Raw genomic sequence first — 18,705 nt, forward strand, 5'->3', positions numbered from 1 at the left:
CTAAAGCGAATGATAACATTCTCATAATTTTATGTGTGTATATCATGAATAATTTTTGTTAATAAATGATAGATTAGGTGGTATAGATGTAATTATCTCTATTTTTTTTTATTTTTTTTCCATTGTCTTAACTACGTATATTTTACGAGAGTCTCCGTTAGTATCACATAATAAATATAAATCACCCCTTATAAATATATATATATATAGTTATAAATTAAGAAGCAAGAATTATATACATCTTATATCTAAGGCACTTTTTCTTTCCCTTCTTTTCTTGGATCATTTATTTCATATACATCTTCAATCACAAGTAACACACACTCTAAAGTACAAATACATGTATATTTTTGTGCAACTTAATATTTTCTTTTCTTTATATACACTCTATATGTATGTAATATTATTTAAATATTATAAAGAAATCATCTTTTTAATGGGTTAGTTATCAGTTATGTAATATTAATTGTTTCAAAACATAATATGACAAAAGTATAGGTGTCGATATTTTAATAAATTTATTAAAAATATTGAAATTATTATTATGATCAAATTTTATTGAAAGGATATATTTGAATATTTAAAAGTAGATGTGCCAATATAATTTTCTTTTATAACATTATAGATAAACAATGGGCACAGTACTTGAATTCGAACGCATGACCCCTCAATAATATACTGTCATGTCCTCTGTACGAATGATAGGATAATTTAAAGGGTAAATTACAAGAGGCTCTCCTGATATTTGCATTAATTACAAATACATCATCATTGTTTGAAAAATTACAAATATCTCCCTACAATGAGCTGTCACATGGGGTATTTGTTAGGGTATTTATAATTTAAGGAGTGTATTTGTAATTTTTTAAAAAATAAAGAGATATTCATAGTAAAAACAAATATCAAGAGAGTCGTTGTAATTTACCATAATTTATAAGTAAACAGTTATTTTTCCCAAATTTTGTGAGTGGCTCTAATCAAATCTACATCCATCCAACTTGTTTGCCTGAAAAAGATATTCAGATAAGTGCTGCATTATGTAAAGGATATGTGCGGATGTTCTCTTTACTAATTGCTGCATAATCAACCAGAATCCTCTGCCTTCTTTTGCAGACAACAACATAAATCAAACTCACATCTCCTTATCAAGAAAAGCAACTGAAAAACTATCAACTCCTATCTATATATATCAGATCAAGAATGCTGTGTATATAGGCCTAAACATGGCTACAAAATTTCCCTCTCTGCTGTTAATCTTACTTCGGCTATCGCTGCTCCGTTGTCGCCTCTGCCTGACTTCAGCATCCGCAGGTTTCAGCCTAAAGCTTGTTCGACCATGTTTTCCTAACTCCGACTCTTTCCATCACAAACTAGACCTCAATGCCAACCATAGTTCAAAGTCGCGGTATTGGTGATAATATCAGTGGGTATTGTTCCACATCGGCTGCAAATATCATCAAATGCTCAAAAACTCCCAAGAAAAATAATAAAATTACAAAAAAGAAAATTAAGTATCACAAATTACTATATTATAAAACAAACTGAAAATTTATCATATCAAACATCAATAAAATTAATCATAAAAATGCTTAAGATAAACGTGCATCGTCACACTGAAGTTTGATGACCCATTGTTTTTGACGAGAGTTATCAATATTCAATACATCTCAGCTGCAAGATTTAATTTAATTCGTCATTTGATCAATTTTTTTGTATGCAGAAGCTTTGTATTGTATTGATTGTATCTACTATGGCTGCCTCTGAAGTGTTTTAATACAGAGAAGAGAAACTAACTGCTGCCAACAGAGTCTAACTAATGCTAACTGATTTCTACGCTAACTAAAGACGTACAAAATAATAGAAACGTTTATACAAGTGCGACTTTGACATTAAGCAACTAAGGAATAAAGCGTATAACAACTAGAAAAGGCGTGGGTTGTTTGAACTCGTGGAGAGATTTTAGGCTCTGTCATCTTCTTCAGGAAGCTCTGTCATCATCCTTTGTTTGCTGCAACTTCGTCAGCAACTTTCTATGGCCATTTTCGTGCATTTGTTTATTGGTGATATCATCAGATTCAATCGATAATACAAGACATCGAATATTATGGGCGATACGCTTTGAACCATGATGCCAACTTCCATGAAACAAATGGAACTCCAGAATCAAAAAGTTGGTACTTCCCTGATACACTCCGGCCCCGGATCACGCGCTCATCAAACTTCGTATACACCATTGAGGCTAAAATGGGCACACCAAGTGCAAAAAAGACCTTCATTTTCGATCCAGGGAGTGAGTTAACTTGGAAATAACTGTTTCAACCAAGATCTTTGATCCTCGGAACTCCATCTCCTACAGAAAACTACCTTACGATCACCCTTATGCCCGATATTTCAGGCACTTTGGTAATGGGGACTTTCTTATCTACTTACTATACAGCAGTGGAGAATCAGCATCAGGCATTGTATCAGTCGACACTTTCAGCTTCCCGTCACACGGAAAAGCCTATGAAAGAATAGAAGGGGTCGTTCTTGGCTGCGCAAACAACCAAGTCGGCCGGTTCAGAAGATCAGTGACAGGTATTATGGGCATGAACAGATCTCCACTCTCCTTAATTGGCCAAATGGGCTCAAAATCAGGGCAAAGTTTCTGCTACTGCCTGCCCCGACTCCCGCATTAATACAACAATCTTAAGATTTGGAAACGACGTTAAGTCCTCTAGAGCTCTACGTGAAACTAGTTTTTTGAAGTACAATGACTACAACTACAGAGTGAATTTATTGGATATAAGCGTCGAGAGCGACGTCTAAACCAGCCGAGCGGCACTTTTCCTAGTGGTTGCATCTTAGACATCTGATGCAGTGGCAGCTATTTGGAGACGCATGCGCACAATGAGGTGCTGAGAGTAGTAATGCAACATCCTAGTCGGTTTAATCTGAGTAGAATAGCAGCTGGTTCTAGTTCTCAAGTAAAACTGTGCTATTGGCTGCGACGAGGATCTAGTAGTTCTCCAAAAATGACATTCCATTTCCAAGGAGCCAACTTTGAGATTGGGCCGAAAAGCTTGTTTCAAGTTAGGAGTGATGGATTCTGCCTGACGATGTTTGCAAAGGATAACATGACGATACTAGGTGCATTTCAGCAGCAGCATGTGAGGTTTCTCTATGATATTGGTAATCAGAAGGTCTTGTTTGGTAAGGAGGATTGCTCAGGCGACACATTCTCGACTTCATATATAGTGGATAGAGATGAGTTGTTTTTATATCTTGTCGCTGTAGATTGTTTCTTAGTGAAAAGTATCCAACATGAAGTCGAAGATTTTAATGTTTTCTAGATACAGAAGAGCAAAAAATTCGAATTTTGAAGTACATACTTGTAGGAACAGATGCAAGAGAATGACTTAAAAAGGATCTGGAGCGAGAAACAAAAAGTATTCCGTTGCCGGGACTTGAACCCGGGTCTCTCGGGTGAGAGCCGAGTATCCTAACCAACTAGACTACAACGGATTTTGCTGTTGATGTTTTGCATATTTTTAACATTTCGTAACGTGGATCAGGAAGCAAAAGATTCCGTTGCCGGGACTCGAACCCGGGTCTCTCGGGTGAGAGCCGAGTATCCTAACCATCTAGACTACAACGGATTGTTGATAATATTATGTACAATTTCATTCAATAATTGTCTTATTGACACAATAGTTTTTCCCCCTCCTGCACTGAAATTGAAGATGAAACCCATATGGACAAACAAGTATGTAACAGCCATGCACTCCTTAAGTGAACTTTTCTTTCAAATTGGGATGAATTTATTAATTTTGAATATCCTGATATTCACTCTTAAACTTTTGATATTCATTTTAATGGAATCTTTAATTATTAAAAAGAGAGAGAGAGAGCATGAAGCCCCTATATAAGGGCAACCCTTGTGCCCACAGAATGTTGTTTCTACCAAATGTTGGTGTTGCAAAGATGGGCTCAATTCAATTCAGCAGACATGACTGGGAAAATTAAATACTTAATTCTAATACTATCTCTTTATTCAAATACAAGTCTTTGATCACATAGAAATATAATAGTTGAACAGTGACAAGCCTCCGAAATTATCAAACAATAACAGCATCATTGTATTTTAACACGAACAAAAATGCGTAATGTTGATTTCCACTTTTTAATAAAGCACTCAAGGTATGTCGTTTTGCAAGTTTTGCTATCATTCCGCATCATCTTGTTACCTTGTAACTCTGCATTGGTGGGAAAGAAAAATGCATGAGGTGCTAGCAAAAGAATAACATATCATAAGCATGAGTGACAACATAATTTAGTAGGCACGATACATAATAATATTCATGCTGCAAGCGCATTTGAATATGTATTCAACAAACCTATGCTATTACTTTTTTAGCATCACTTATATATTGATCTCTACAAAATTGAAAACATCAGCAGAAGAGAATGAGCAAAAGAGTTGAATTACCAGTCAGACAGTACTTCTGATATGTAATTACAATTTTGAGTATTCAAGCAGGTCACTATCAAATAAGAGGTGGCAAAAGTTGCAACTACTCTATTTATTTTCTTGTATTAAATCACTCGATTTACTGTACCTGTCGACTTCTCCTGTAATGGTACTATTTATATATCTTCTCTTCTCTAAAGTCCAAATTTAACAATTTGTGTTCCAAAGGTATGAGAAGGATTGTTTACTTGCCCTTTAGCACAAATGTTCCATTTCTTGAAAAAAAAGAATTCAGAGGCGAGATCACATCCTTATTGTGTATCTACCAGAAAATATTCAATATCTCAGCTCGTTGTAGCCCCAACAATCTTCTATTTCAATAGTTAAAACTGTGAAATGGATTAACATTACGTCTACATGTTTGTGTTCAGTTCCAAACTGCAAAGCAGAGGTAGAAGTCAACAGTGCATACCTTCACCCTTTTCACTAGCTCCTTAGCCTTAGGATCATTATTGAAATGATCACGTACCGGCTGCAAAACAGATGCATAAGCCAAGTAAATAGACAGAGGATGAAAGAACAAGAACAATTTGAGCACAGAGATTCACTTCCTAGGGCTCTAAAGTTCAACATTGTGTTGGTACTAAAAGTCTCAGTTTCAAGACAAGGTTTCACTAGTGGTGCTAACTATGGGACCATGTAAACTGTTACCCCTATGATACACGATCCCCAGTTTTCAAATAAAAGATTAGGATCTTATGTACAGAGAAGCCCAATAAATCTGATGATAGTGAATTGGAGATTTGAGAAGATAGCTGTCTATTTTATGTACATAACATAAAGTGCCCATCCCATCTGAGCCAAATGCTTGGGTTATTCAAAAAGACTAATCACTAATGAAAACCAATAATTTAGTATGACAGATAAACAGGATATAATGTAACATCAATTCTGACCTGTAGTATCCGGTTTAGTGCTTTTGCTAGAGCAGGTTTGAGATCTCCAGGATGCAATTCCCCATTTTCATAATCATTGGCTAAATCTTCGAAGCTCTTAAAGGTCCTGAAGGAGGCATGATTTTGTGTAAAAGATAGATATCAAATATTGCATCAAAACTCAACATTCAACCATACAATAAATCAGGGACTAATAAATTTAAGATTATAAATTTGGAAAGTTCCCAGTTCCAGGACTTGGTAGCAAGTACACCAAAGGAGGATAAGCAATAGGAAGACAGCAGGACTTACTTGTCACCTCCATTCTCTGGTTTCCTCTCAATCGTGAACTCGTGGAACCATGGGAAAATGATATACTTGACGTACTCCAGGCATGGATTCTTTTCCACCACTTTTGGAGGGCAGAATGCTTTCTTTATCTTCAAATTCACATCAGCCTGTAAACTTCATTGATGTCAAATTAATAGCAGCTCAAAGGTAAAATATTTTGAAGAATCATATTAACAAAAAAGGAACCAGAAAAGGGACCAGAGCAACCAGATAAATATGTAGATGAACTATATTAGAAGTTACTGATATTGTCCTTGTTAGGATCAGACAATACCTCTTCATCTTCCATGTAGATGGAAGATGATGGATCACTCTTCGACATCTTCTCTTGCCCTTCCTGCAAACCAGGGAGCATATCTGCATGCGAAATAAGAGATAATAACAAAAAAGGAATTGCTGGATGAGAATTTTACTACGGATATCAACTTTAAATCCCAACAGTATGAATATGCTTACGATGGGACAATATAATGGGCTTATTTTTCCTTTTGATGTCATCACAGTACTCTCTTGCAAGCACATTGACTTTGCGTTGGTCCATGCCCAACTGACAGATGTCGGCCTATTTGGATAGAGCACCAATGTACTTTGAATTAAATTGACTATGGAAGTCATAATAGATCAAACTATAATAAATATACAGCAGTTAACATGAAACCAGTGATATGCTAAAACAATCCATATTAGTAGCAAGGATCAAATAAAATGTTATTCATGTAATGTCTATGTCCATTAATTGTTTCAACAGCCTACCTACATTGAATATGGACTTAAATACTGATTCCAAATATAGCCCACGCTATAAAACTAGGGACAGGGCATCACAAATTGGGAACAAAGCATACTGGAAAAAATGCTGGCATGCACTAAAACTCAAATCCACTGACTGAACATCAGATGACACACAACAAGCTGTAAATAATCTTATTACCTAACAATCGGCATAATCTATTAGGAAGGAAATTAAAGCAACTTACACAACAACTAAGACTTAATACTCCAGGTTCATACACGGATATGATTAAAAATTATGCACAAAACAAACTAAACTGGATTATAGAACATCATTTTAATCATCCATTATGTTCCTCCTGAATAAAAAAGATCATTTTAACTCTCAATCTTATAGGTGTACAAGTATAATCGATAACTTATTCTTCATGCATAGGAAAATCATATCTATGTGGAAAAAAGTTCACTTATTATCTGCTAACTTAGTAAACAAAAGTTAGTACACAATATTCATCTGAGAAATAGAACAGTATCTCTAAATTTACACAAGCAGCAAAAAATACACATATTTGCTTGTACGAAAGTCACCTTAAGAAAAAATATATCAGCACATTGCATGCATGGGTAGAAAATTTGGGCTGCCGACAATTCATCTTGCTCCGAGCGGCCCATAATTTGACAACACCTAAGTCGCCCCAAGAAGAGAAGAAAGAGATGACTCTAAATCCTTCTATTTTCATTTAGATCAACTGAAAGAAGAAATATTATACCTCACTATCCTTGGAAGCTTGTTTCTCCTAGCTATGTCCATTACAAGAGGCCAGTACTCATGAGCCCGGGAGTTGATCTCTTCAGAAGACCAAAGAAATTCTACCTGACCTCCTTCAATATTCATTCCTACAGCTTTCCATATCTCAATCAGGTACTGGCCTATCACTTGAATTTTCTTCAAGTCACCACCCATTTTGTTGTTCAACTGTGCAAACCAATCTGCAATCCATATTTTCACTTTGCAGCCAGCAGCAGTGAGCTTGTTGACATTAATTGCCTTCATAACTCCCTGCTCAGATATAATACAGGCCACACATCAGAGATTATCACAGATAAGAATATAATAGCATCTCCATTTTCAACATTTACAGATGTTTAGTCTTCCAGGGAAAAGGCATTAATTTCCTAAAGAAGCAGCTTGGGAGCTTAAGATGTTTATTTTGATCAAATCACTTGCCCATACATAATAGATAAGCAACACAATCCTCATCCTAGAAATAGCTAGAGTTAAGCATCAGAAAAAATAGATAGAGAACAGCAATATAAGGAAATAAAAAATATATGCTAAAAGATACATCATCTGCAGTTGCATAATTAGACAGAAGCAGAACACATAATAAAAATACAGCAACAGACAACCATATCCCAGACAGTGAAAGTATAAATCACATATCCAACTAGAATGAGTTACAATTTTCTTTAGATTTTGCTCTGTCACGTTAAAATTTTGCAGGTAATGCAGAATCATCCCACTCTCAATCAAATATGAGGCACGAAAATTTTGGCATTTTTCTGTGTGGTATGAATTTACGTTAAAGAATTTGACCCAGCAAGGCAAGAATTACAAGGAGCACCAAAGTTTCACACACACTAGAGAATACCAGTTCAACTAACTGACCCTTTAAGAATGGAAAATAGTAGTAAAAAAGGAGAAGTCTTCTGCGAAATAATACAAGAAAAAGAAAATAAGCGACCTGAGCAATATGCATTCTGCCAGAAGGTTCAAATCCATCATAGCAAATGGGCTGAGGCTTGTTAGCCAACAGTCTCTCCAACTCATCCTCTTGTATACACTCTTCACCAATGCTCCTTATTAAATCGAACCTCTCTTTCACGCTTAACCTACAATAGTTTCATCCAACAATTCACAATCAGATCTCATACGTGGTACAGAAACCAAAAGAGAACACAAAATTAAACAGAAAAACCATTGAAAAATGATACATATATATATATACTATTTTATACAAGAAAGAGAAGATAGATTACTGGGGTTGCGGAGAAATGGAGAGGGATTGCAACGGTTGAGTAGGTGCGGTTTCATTGCTGTTGGTGCTCTCGCTCTCCATTGGAAATGAGATGAGATCAGGGCTAGGATTTGTGGTGAGTGATGGGTTTATGAATTTGCAACTCAAACTAGGAAATGTAGAGGATGGAGATTCTATTAGGGTTTTGGACTGCCAGCCAAATTGAGGGCTAAGAATCTGTTTGGCTTCAAGAAATAAATGTAGAAAGTCAAAAAAGATAACATCTTGTGAGTTAAGAAATGAACAGTTGCCACTCTTGATTTTTCGTTATGTATGATAAAATTTAAATTTAAATAAGTTTGTTAGATAATTTTGATTTTGAATTATGTATGAATTAATACATTTGTTGTTATAAACATAAAGTTTAATTTAATTTCGTTTTATATCCATCTTGAATAGGACTTGTTTAGGAGTGTCTGCAAATTGCAATAATTTTATTTTATTTTTTTTTAAGTGTAAGTTTCAATTCTACGCATATAGTTGTTAGTCTAATTTTATAGTAGTGAGTGTATGTTAATTCTTTTTTCCATCTGAAGTTGTTGATTGATTTCAAAATATTGTTATACTGCACACCGAATGTTGTAATAGTATATTGCTTGTTTTAAATACGTCGTATTTTTTTTTAAAAAAAAAAAGTAAAATTCAACAAATGGCAATAATTTCTTTTTTTTTTTTGTCACGAAAGTAAAGTATCGGGAACTTGAAAGTGAAGCGGCACCGCAAGACGGATGTTTTTGGTTAAAAAGAAATAGAAATGAAAAAAAGTTGAAATTAGAGTATTTGAGAGAACGCTTCAATTTAAATATTTATCAATAAACTGTAGAATTTAATAAGAAGTTATTATAACTTTTGGAATAAACCAACTCTATTTAAACAATTTAATAAAAGTAGAATTTGTAAATAAAAAACTCTCTTTACAATTTAGTTTTAACAATAACATGATAAATATTTATTTTAAATAATTGCAAACAACCTTTTTTAGCGGTTGCAAAATGAAGGGTTTGACAACTTATAAGTCGCAAATATTTTTTTCCCGTCTTTTCAATGTCAAAATCTTCCGGCTAGAGTGAACAAATACTTTACAGTGGTGTTTGGTCACATCGCACATAGCATTGATTAGAATTATTTATACTAATTATAAAAAGAAATATTCTTTTGTGTCTAATATGAAAGTTATTATATGCTTTTTACATACTTTGCCCTTTATTTTTGTGTAATTCACTCATTCTTTTTTCTTAAAAATTGATTTTATTAATTTATAAATAACAAAAATAAAAATTTTACATATCAAAGATAGTTCTCATACCAATATATTAAACTACCAAACATACCCCCAACCCCCACATTATCAAAATTAAATGTAGGAGCACAAAGTAACAAAGTAATAATATAGTGTTGAGATTGTTCATATTGTTTGCTTAGGTGTAGTTTACATATTAGGTTTGGATAAAATAATGATAAATAAATATGGCCTTTTGCAGGGATAGGATAATTTTATCATTTGTTACTATAGAATGATAAATATTATTACTATATATTGATTAAATAAATTTTATATTTATCAATTTGATAAAATACCCGATCTAAACTATTTGAACTTTTAATATATGAGCAGTTGCCCACCTTAGATATGAGATACAATTGGACAAGGGAAAATTGATTTATTGGGCCCATAGTAGGCGGACTACACTTCACCCATTATTCTGATTTCAACTTAACGGGAAAATAACATTTTTTATTCAACAAGTTATAAGCCCGTTTCACTTTTGATTCAATTCATTATGAGATTAGCATTTTTAGTTCCTTAACTTATAAAAATTAGTACTTTTGGTCCTTATTCACTTTTTTTTCTATAATTTAACTGTGTAGCATACGTGTCTAGCATATGATTTTTAAGTATTTTTTGCTGGAGAGAAAATTGATTTGTTTCCATTTCTGAAAAAAAATATAACTATATTTTGAGGAAAAAAATAAATCTTGAAGGAAAATAGGATAAGAAAACATAGCTATTTCTCTTTTCTCTCCCAAAAATTAAATCATATCCTTTGCACATTTGTATAAGTTGAATCTTACAAAAATTGGATCAAAAATACTAATTCTTTTAAATTATCGATTAAAAATATTAATCACATAATAAATATAACAAAAAATGACAGGTCGAACTCGTGGATTAAAAGTGCTATTTCCTCTCAACTTAACAGCAGTGTACCTTCTAGCATGGGCTGGGCATTGATAAAATAAACAGAAACTTGTCAAATACAAATAACGAATGCTTTGTTACATGATCACACCTTAATTAAGTTTCATTTCTAACATGTCCATTTGATTGATTGAAAATTGCGTAGAGAAGCAAAAGAAATTGTGATCAAACCCAAACACATTGTCAACATCTGTCAAAGGACAACAACATCTTCATACATTGTATTGGTGGGGAAAAAAAGACTTGAAATCTTAGGCAAATGTATTGATGCGGTTCGCACTTCGCGATTCGATCAGTGTCTTATTGCACGAGGTATTATCCGCTCTGACTTTATTCACAAATTTGTTTTGAAAAGATGCCTCACTAAAGAAAAGAGATTTTGGAGCTTATAAGCCACTCAAACTCTTCATTTGCAATCAACGTGGGATGCGTGTCTACATCACATATATATAAAAAATACTTTTACTAACTATTACAAGCAAGAAAAATATAATAGAGATGGGGTTTGTCCACATCAAATTATGAATTATAGTCCTAATGATAGTGGTAAAGTCAAAGTAATTAAAATTCCTCACACATTCTGACGATATTATTCAGATTCAAAATGGATATGCATGCCTTCATGAATAGAATTCTTTGAGTAAAATTTGTTGATATTTGTTGTAATTATACGTAAATTTTATATGATTATAAATTATATCTAGTATTCTTGTATTTATTTTTATCTAACAAATAAATTTCTTTATTAGTCAAAAGTCACTGAATTTTCTGATATTAGCAAAAGGTTGAAAATCTATATTTACCCTCAATTGACTTATTACTCACTTATTACATGTCAAATGAATATTTTCTAACCAAAATACCCTTATAAGGGTGAAAATATATCTTATCACGTGTATTAGAATGTAAAAATGTATAAGGGTAATTCAATCAAGAAAAGATTTATTTCATCTATAATAGGTCAGTTATAAGTCAATCGAGAGCAAATATAAATTTTCACTAAGCTTTTTTGCTAATATCAACAAATTCGGTAAATTTTTACTAACAGAAGAGTATATTTATTAGACAGAAATAAACGTTAGCGGTACTAAATATAATTTTTTTAAGTCATTCGGGATCTACGTATAATTACATTAAACCTAGTTCAGAGGTGTGCATTGCAATTATCCCTTAATATTAATATCTTAATGTGCTCACCTTATGTGCAAACCCTACATGTAATTCTTTTTTTTATAAATGAACGGCAATGACATTCAAACTAAATAATCACCCCATCTATAAGTTTAAATTAATAAAAAATATATATAATATTAATATCTTAATAACTGAAAAATGGGTAAATTATTGTTATATGACAATAATGGCAACTAAAAAAATTAACTTAAATATTTCTTTTAATAAATAGTATAGATCTGCGGAGAAATAAATAATTGATCAAGCAGAGGCCCATAAGAGCAAGGGCCACTCAAGCATGAAATCCAGGTAAATAAGGATGCAGGCCCATACTTTTCGTCTAGCACGTGAGTTTTGGTACCAATGTCCACCGTTAGCATGAGCATGAAATTTTAATTTAAATCGTATGTTCATTGAATTAATTAAATTATATATAATAAAATTAAATTTTATTATGTAATTAATATGTAATTTAAAACTATAATTAATCGCATATATTGTTATATTTATTATGTACCTAATTAATCCGATCGTCAATTAGGTCTTGTTCGATTGGTAAGATTGAGAGTTTGAGTTCTACTAATACGAATGTCTATCTACTTTTATAGTAGTTTGCTGCTTTTTTGTCTCATTTTTCAACAAGTTTGTTGGTTTAGTATTGACACGTGCCGGTGTCCAACAGCACCCCCAACGGACGAATGATCTTGAAAAAAATTCAAAGATTAAAGGAGGACTAATTTGCAATATAGAGATTAACACTTTGATACTTAAGTCAATAATTAATTTACTGAAAAAAGAAATGGAAAAACTTGAATTAACATAAAAAATAGTGGTGCGCTAATTGGTGTGAAGTGGTAAAATATCGAGATATAATCTAAACTAAGCTTATGAAGTGGCAGGGAGTAAATATCTTTGTTGCTGGCCAAGAGAAAAAGAGTGTAGAGTGTAAAATGACTTATCTTACCAAATTGACTACACTTCTATTTATAGGAGGCTTTGGACTAGAATTTCAGCATACCATTGACCAAAAAAATAAAAAAATCAGAAGTTGATATAGAGTTATCTTGATGATGATATGATCATTGCAAGGTACTTTGCCCAATCAACCCAAAATCGGGGAGACAATTATTTACTGCTTATTTGGTTGGATCCTGTTGAATTATATAAATATATATATATATATGTATATATATAGAGAGTGAGAGATAGAGAGAGAGGATTAGTTGGAACATTTTTAGTATGACGCTGTTGGAAAATTAAGAGTTGTGCCATAGACAAATCACTGTTTTGAAAGTAAAATTTCGGTACTACCACAATGCTAGTAGCATAAACCGTTTGCTTCCCAAGGTTAACACAACTATAATTCTCTAACATGCGCGCACATGGTAGAGAGCTTGGAACAACAAATGCAACAACACTCAGAGAAGAGCTCGAATTTTTGTTGTGTGTCAAATGTATAAGAAACTGAGAATATTTATAGAGGAGCTAGCTCGGTTGGTTGAGAAAATTAAACAGTCGGACTCTTCACTAGCAAAAGAAAAATTCGGACTCTTCACCAATAAAAGTAAAATCGGACTCTTCACCAACGAAAGAGAAAAATCGAGGTGAGGAGAATTTTTCTCAACCTCCATGACTTAGTCATCTTAAGAGTCTAAAAACGTGATGAAATGAGGGATTTAAATATAATTTTTTTCAAAAAAGTATATAACCGTGCATGCCCAGTCTTGTCCAGACCGGGACATGACGAGCGGGCTCACGCATGTGGTAAGTTTTCCAAAATCCACCTAACCACACTTCTCATTTCAAAGATAATAAATGGGCTTAATATAAATAGAAGAAAAAGAGTTTATACAATCTATATGGGACAAGAAAAGACCCATTACATTAGTCATTCCCAACAATCCCCCACAAATGACTAATGTAAAAGAAGAATATGATTTCTGAGTTGAAGGAAGTAATATACTTAAGTATTAATATCTTTCGATTGGATTAATGTATAGTGAAGTGAGGTAATCAATATGGCTAACGAGAGTGATATAACTCTTGAATTTTCAATAGCTCAAATTCAGATTTCCATAATCATGTATGAATTTTTCAGTATTCGTTGTTCCGCAATAAAAGTTCCAAGCATTATTAATGGCATTGCGCTAATATCTTGGTATCTGATAAGTGCTCTAGAAAGAACTGTTATTTTTTCATTAATAGAAGGCGGCCCACCTTCACAGCTATCTAGATAGCTTCTTCAAGTCTATAGACCACTTAACAACTGAGCTACAAGGCTATCCTCCTGAATATATATAGTGAAGGACTTTTTAAATGTAATTTTTCCCAAAATAATACATAATCACGCGTGCCCAATTCGGTCTTGACCGGTATGGACGCATGCGTGTGGTAATTTTTTTAAAATCCACCTAACCACACTTCTCATTTCAAAAATAATAAGTTGGTTTAATATATATAGAAGAAAAAGATTTTATACAACCTATGTGGGACAAGAAAATGCCCATTACATTAGTCATTCCCAACAAACGTGACCCAAAATATGGAGAGCTTGTCTGACTTGAAATTCTTTTATTTGTTGAGTCATTCTGTTAAATTAGACCTATGTTTGGGCCTTATGAAGTTATGGACTCAATTACCTTGGTCATGAGCTACAGAATTAAGTCTATTGATCAGTCGTGGTGCACTCTATTATTTTAACTTTAGAAAAAAAATAATAAAAAGTATTAAAAATACTGATGTATTAAATCAATATTTGAATTTAAATATATTAAATAATATAATAGATAACAAATTATGAAAAAAAAAATTTGATCAATTGAACTGTTAAGTGGTTTGAAGGTTCAAACTATGGGCTGTCACTTTAACCACCCAACACAAAAGCAAATCAGTGTGCATCATTGCACATAGACTAGGACTAATGTACCTCAAACTTTCTATATTGAACTTTTCTGGAACTTTGACATTTGCCACATGAAATTGACTGCCCTAATTTTATTTTATTTTTTTTATAATCGGAAACAATTTTATTTAGTTTAATTTGACTTCACATTTGTATCATTGATTATGCGATAATTGTTTAGGGAAAAAATGAATTTCAATTTTTGAATTCAAAATTTCATAATTAATTATATAAATGCATATTATAGTTCAATTGCAAACCTTACCTGATTTCTAAGATTAATGAAAAAATTAAAAAATTATTTAATGGCACATAATTAGTAATTAGATAAAAATAATTATGGCGAATTAAAAATAATAAATTGTAAATTTTATCAAAGGTTTTGATTGAATTTAATTTTTAAAGTGATTACCCAAATAACACAAAAAAGTTGCTTATTATCTCTTTGTGTGTGTGTGTGTGTGAGAGAGAGAGAGAGAGAGATTGGTACAAAACCTTTTTGCAAATTGACAAAGATATATTTCCAATTTAGGGACCACAGTGGAAATTAGAGTACTTCCCTAGTCCTTGGAAATTTGGAATTAGAAATCATACAAGTTTTTTCTTCACTTTGTTCTGTTTTAGAAATAATTATATTTAAAAACCCCCAATTTATAATTTATTTATACGAATTATTCTTATTTTTATGTAATTAGAAATAATTATCTCTGACAGTTAAAATATAGGAATAATTTGTGTAACTAATGTTAATGTTTCTAATAGGTGTATGTGCAATTTTTAAAAAGAAATAGGTCATTTTTGAAAATAGACCATAGTCAAATTGGAGTAAATGTATTTATTTCTTATTTTTATAAGATCGAGAGAGAAAAATAAAAGTGATTAAATATATGTAATTTTTAAGAATTTTTATTATGATTTGTTCTGTAATTTACATTAATGAGAGGGGTGAATAAAAATAAAGCAAAACACCTTGAATGATACTGTTTTACAAAAAATCAATTCAAACATTCATCATATTTTTTATTATCTCTGAAATAATTAAAAACATAAATAAACAAATCAGAATATTTGAATTTAAAGCCCAGTAATAAAAAAAATAGAAACTACCAACTATGTATTGATAGTATGACAATAGGCTAAAACTCTCTCTCTCTCTTCTTTTCCTTTTTTTTTTTTTTACAAGAACTTTCAAGTTAGGTCTGACCCACTTAAATTTTTCAATAAATCTAATTAAAAATAACCAACTGCGTATAAAAGTCACAATTATAAACTCTCATTTTTACACTGTACGATCAGAACTTCAATTATTACCACCAGTAATTCATCAAGATAGACTTATTGTAGCATTACCAAACAACAACCGACATTTGAAACGTGGAACTTTGTATTATTAACAAGAAAGTGTACATCATGTGTATATATATATATATATGAGAAGCGAAATCAAAATGATGAACAAGCAAAAAACTAAAAAAGGGTAACAAACTTGACCATCTATATATGTATACATGATGACTACTAAAGAAAACCCTATACAACTTAGAACACCACCACCACTTAACACTCTCTAACCTAGGAAATGACCAAAACATTATTAACTAGGATGCTGCAATTTTCTCAAACAGGCCCAACCTATTATCAGCCAGTCTTGTCTTGTAAGCATTGTTCTTGTACTCAAACCATGTAAACTCCTTGTACAAGCTGTCTTCCTCCCCTTCCATTAGTGCAGCCAATGGAGCTATCTTTTCACTCAGTGGTGGTCCTCCAAAGTATATCATTGACAGCCTTGATTTTGAGCTGTTGGCCACAACCCTATGTCTTACGCTCTTGAACCTCCCATTGGTCATTACCTGCACGTCCCGATAATTAGATAATTCAAACTATGTATGTATTAATTATTTTTCATAATGTATTTTAATTTTCTGGAAAAATAAAAGTTAAAAAAGAGAAAAAAACGTGGACGGCCCACGAAATTCACGTTATTTCTTGGTTTCGTGTTTTTATTTTTCTTTTACTGCAAGGCACCGACTCGGGTGATTGTGACGTGAGAAATCTTTTTGTCGTGGTATTTATATGATTTTATCTCGTGTGGGTTTTAAACTGTTATCGGACCGGATCAAATTGAGTTATTATATGATGTATATGTATGTTTGTGTAAAAATGAAGAAAATTTGAATTTTATCATTTGATTAATTGTACTTTAATTGAAAAAAAATGTTTACAATTAATGTAAAACGCGTGCATGGAAGAAGGGAGGTGTCGTGGGCTCACAAGATACATTTGAGCTATATAATTGTAGTCAAACCTAGGAAACATCAAATCATGGTAAAAGAATCGAAGTTGTAGAAAATTCTAAGAAAGTACACACACGTCATGTACGTACACATCTCTGGAACAAGCGTGCGGTATACTACTAATATACGGTCCTAGATACTCGTTCACTCACTGTTATACTTATACTAATTATTCAAATTTTTTATTTAAATTAAATTGATCGAACTAAATTAATTATTAATTTTTAAAAATTATATTTCAATCATATAATAAATATATTGAATGTGTAGTGTAATTGATTCAAATCCTGTTGAATTTATTTTTGGTTAGAATTTTTTTTAATTATTAAAAAAGAGAGGAAATGTTGGGGTGGTATTGGTGTACCTGCAACGAGTCGCCAACATTGATGAAGAAAGAAGTTTGATCGGGCGGGACAGGGATCCAACTCCCATCTTTGAGTGAGATTTGAAGGCCCGAAGTGTTGTTGGATCTGAGAACAGAAATTATTTGCGGGTCGGTGTGTTCCCCGAACCCGATTAGATTCCTGCCGTTGGATTGGTCTTGGAGCTGGGCCTGGGGGCGTGGAGGGTAGTGATTCAGCCTGAAAACAGAGTCGCTCTTTTCATCCATCAGAAGTTTACTAAAAGCGTTTCTTGGTTGAATCTTCAATCCATCCGCCAGCATTTCAAGAATCTCGCACGCCATTCTCCTCACAGCCAACACGTATTCATTCACAACCCGACTGAGGAAGCAACAGAGAAAGAAACAACTGTCAGGAGAAAAAGTCGCAATTTTTGGAAAAAGCCAACTTCTGAGCTGGGACTCTGTTTCAGGAAAACTCACCGGAAATTTTCTGCAGCTTCACCGAAAATGGAGGCGAACTTTTGGTAACCCGAGTGAGTGTTGGTGGTCAAGAGCAAGTACTCGACCCAACCCACATCACCATTCGGGCCGATCCTCTTGTCGCCGTAGCCAAACGGGTCGGGCGGCCCTGCTTTTGCTTTGTCAGAGTGGGGCAAGGAGAAGAATCTAACGGCTTCTGATTCCAATTCTTTGATTAAGGGAATGGGGACGCCGTGATTGACGACTTTGAAGAATCCGAATTCTTCACAGGCCTTCACGAGCTGCGTTTTGGAGTCGGGCCTGGATAGGTCCACCAATGGGATACCGGGGAAGAACGTGGTGCAGTTCTTGAAGTGGTCGAAAGCGGGTTTTGAGAGAACCACCATTGGTTATTATGGGATGAGAATTGCAGAGAAGTCGTAGGAGAGGGCTGAGGTGTGTGTATATATATTTATATATAAAGACATGGGCCTTAAGAGCTGCTTCGCTATTTATAGGCAGTTTAGTAGGGAGGTGGGGTGGGGGGGGTTGAGGAGGAGATTTTGTGAAGAAAAAAGTCAATAGGAAGAATAATAAGGGAGGAGACGGAACAGCCACTCCCTAAAAAGTAAAGGTAAATTAGTTAGAATGGTAAGTGCATTGCCATTTTGCTTACTTGAATTGTCTGAAACAACTTTACTTAGGGACGGTGCCAACAGTGGTAGGTAGGGCAGAGCATAAAACTTCGTACTCAAATTAGGTATCATTTAATCAAATTAATCTTACGA

General features: G+C 33.2%; 2 protein-coding genes and 2 non-coding genes across 4 annotated transcripts; all 4 read right to left on the bottom strand.

Annotated features, from left to right (window-relative positions):
* TRNAE-CUC lies at positions 3,432–3,504 on the bottom strand. The gene has a single exon. It is a non-coding gene; the product is annotated as a tRNA-Glu (tRNA).
* TRNAE-CUC lies at positions 3,566–3,638 on the bottom strand. The gene has a single exon. It is a non-coding gene; the product is annotated as a tRNA-Glu (tRNA).
* On the bottom strand, positions 3,990–8,746 carry LOC105165521 (tyrosine--tRNA ligase 1, cytoplasmic). Its single transcript, XM_011084567.2, has 10 exons — positions 8,509–8,746; positions 8,214–8,361; positions 7,239–7,528; positions 7,057–7,153; positions 6,193–6,298; positions 6,011–6,093; positions 5,698–5,843; positions 5,407–5,512; positions 4,923–4,982; positions 3,990–4,235 (listed from the first exon to the last, which is right to left on the bottom strand). Exons 1-10 carry the CDS (start codon positions 8,586–8,588, stop codon positions 4,215–4,217), a joined length of 1,137 nt encoding a protein of 378 aa, XP_011082869.1. The 5' UTR covers positions 8,589–8,746; the 3' UTR covers positions 3,990–4,214.
* Positions 16,185–18,404, bottom strand: LOC105165523 (gibberellin 2-beta-dioxygenase 1-like). The gene is made up of 3 exons (XM_011084568.2): positions 17,939–18,404; positions 17,480–17,837; positions 16,185–16,671 (listed from the first exon to the last, which is right to left on the bottom strand). Exons 1-3 carry the CDS (start codon positions 18,322–18,324, stop codon positions 16,420–16,422), a joined length of 996 nt encoding a protein of 331 aa, XP_011082870.1. The 5' UTR covers positions 18,325–18,404; the 3' UTR covers positions 16,185–16,419.

This window comes from Sesamum indicum, linkage group LG6, assembly GCF_000512975.1.
Source record: "Sesamum indicum cultivar Zhongzhi No. 13 linkage group LG6, S_indicum_v1.0, whole genome shotgun sequence".
Taxonomy (NCBI): Eukaryota; Viridiplantae; Streptophyta; class Magnoliopsida; order Lamiales; family Pedaliaceae; genus Sesamum; species Sesamum indicum.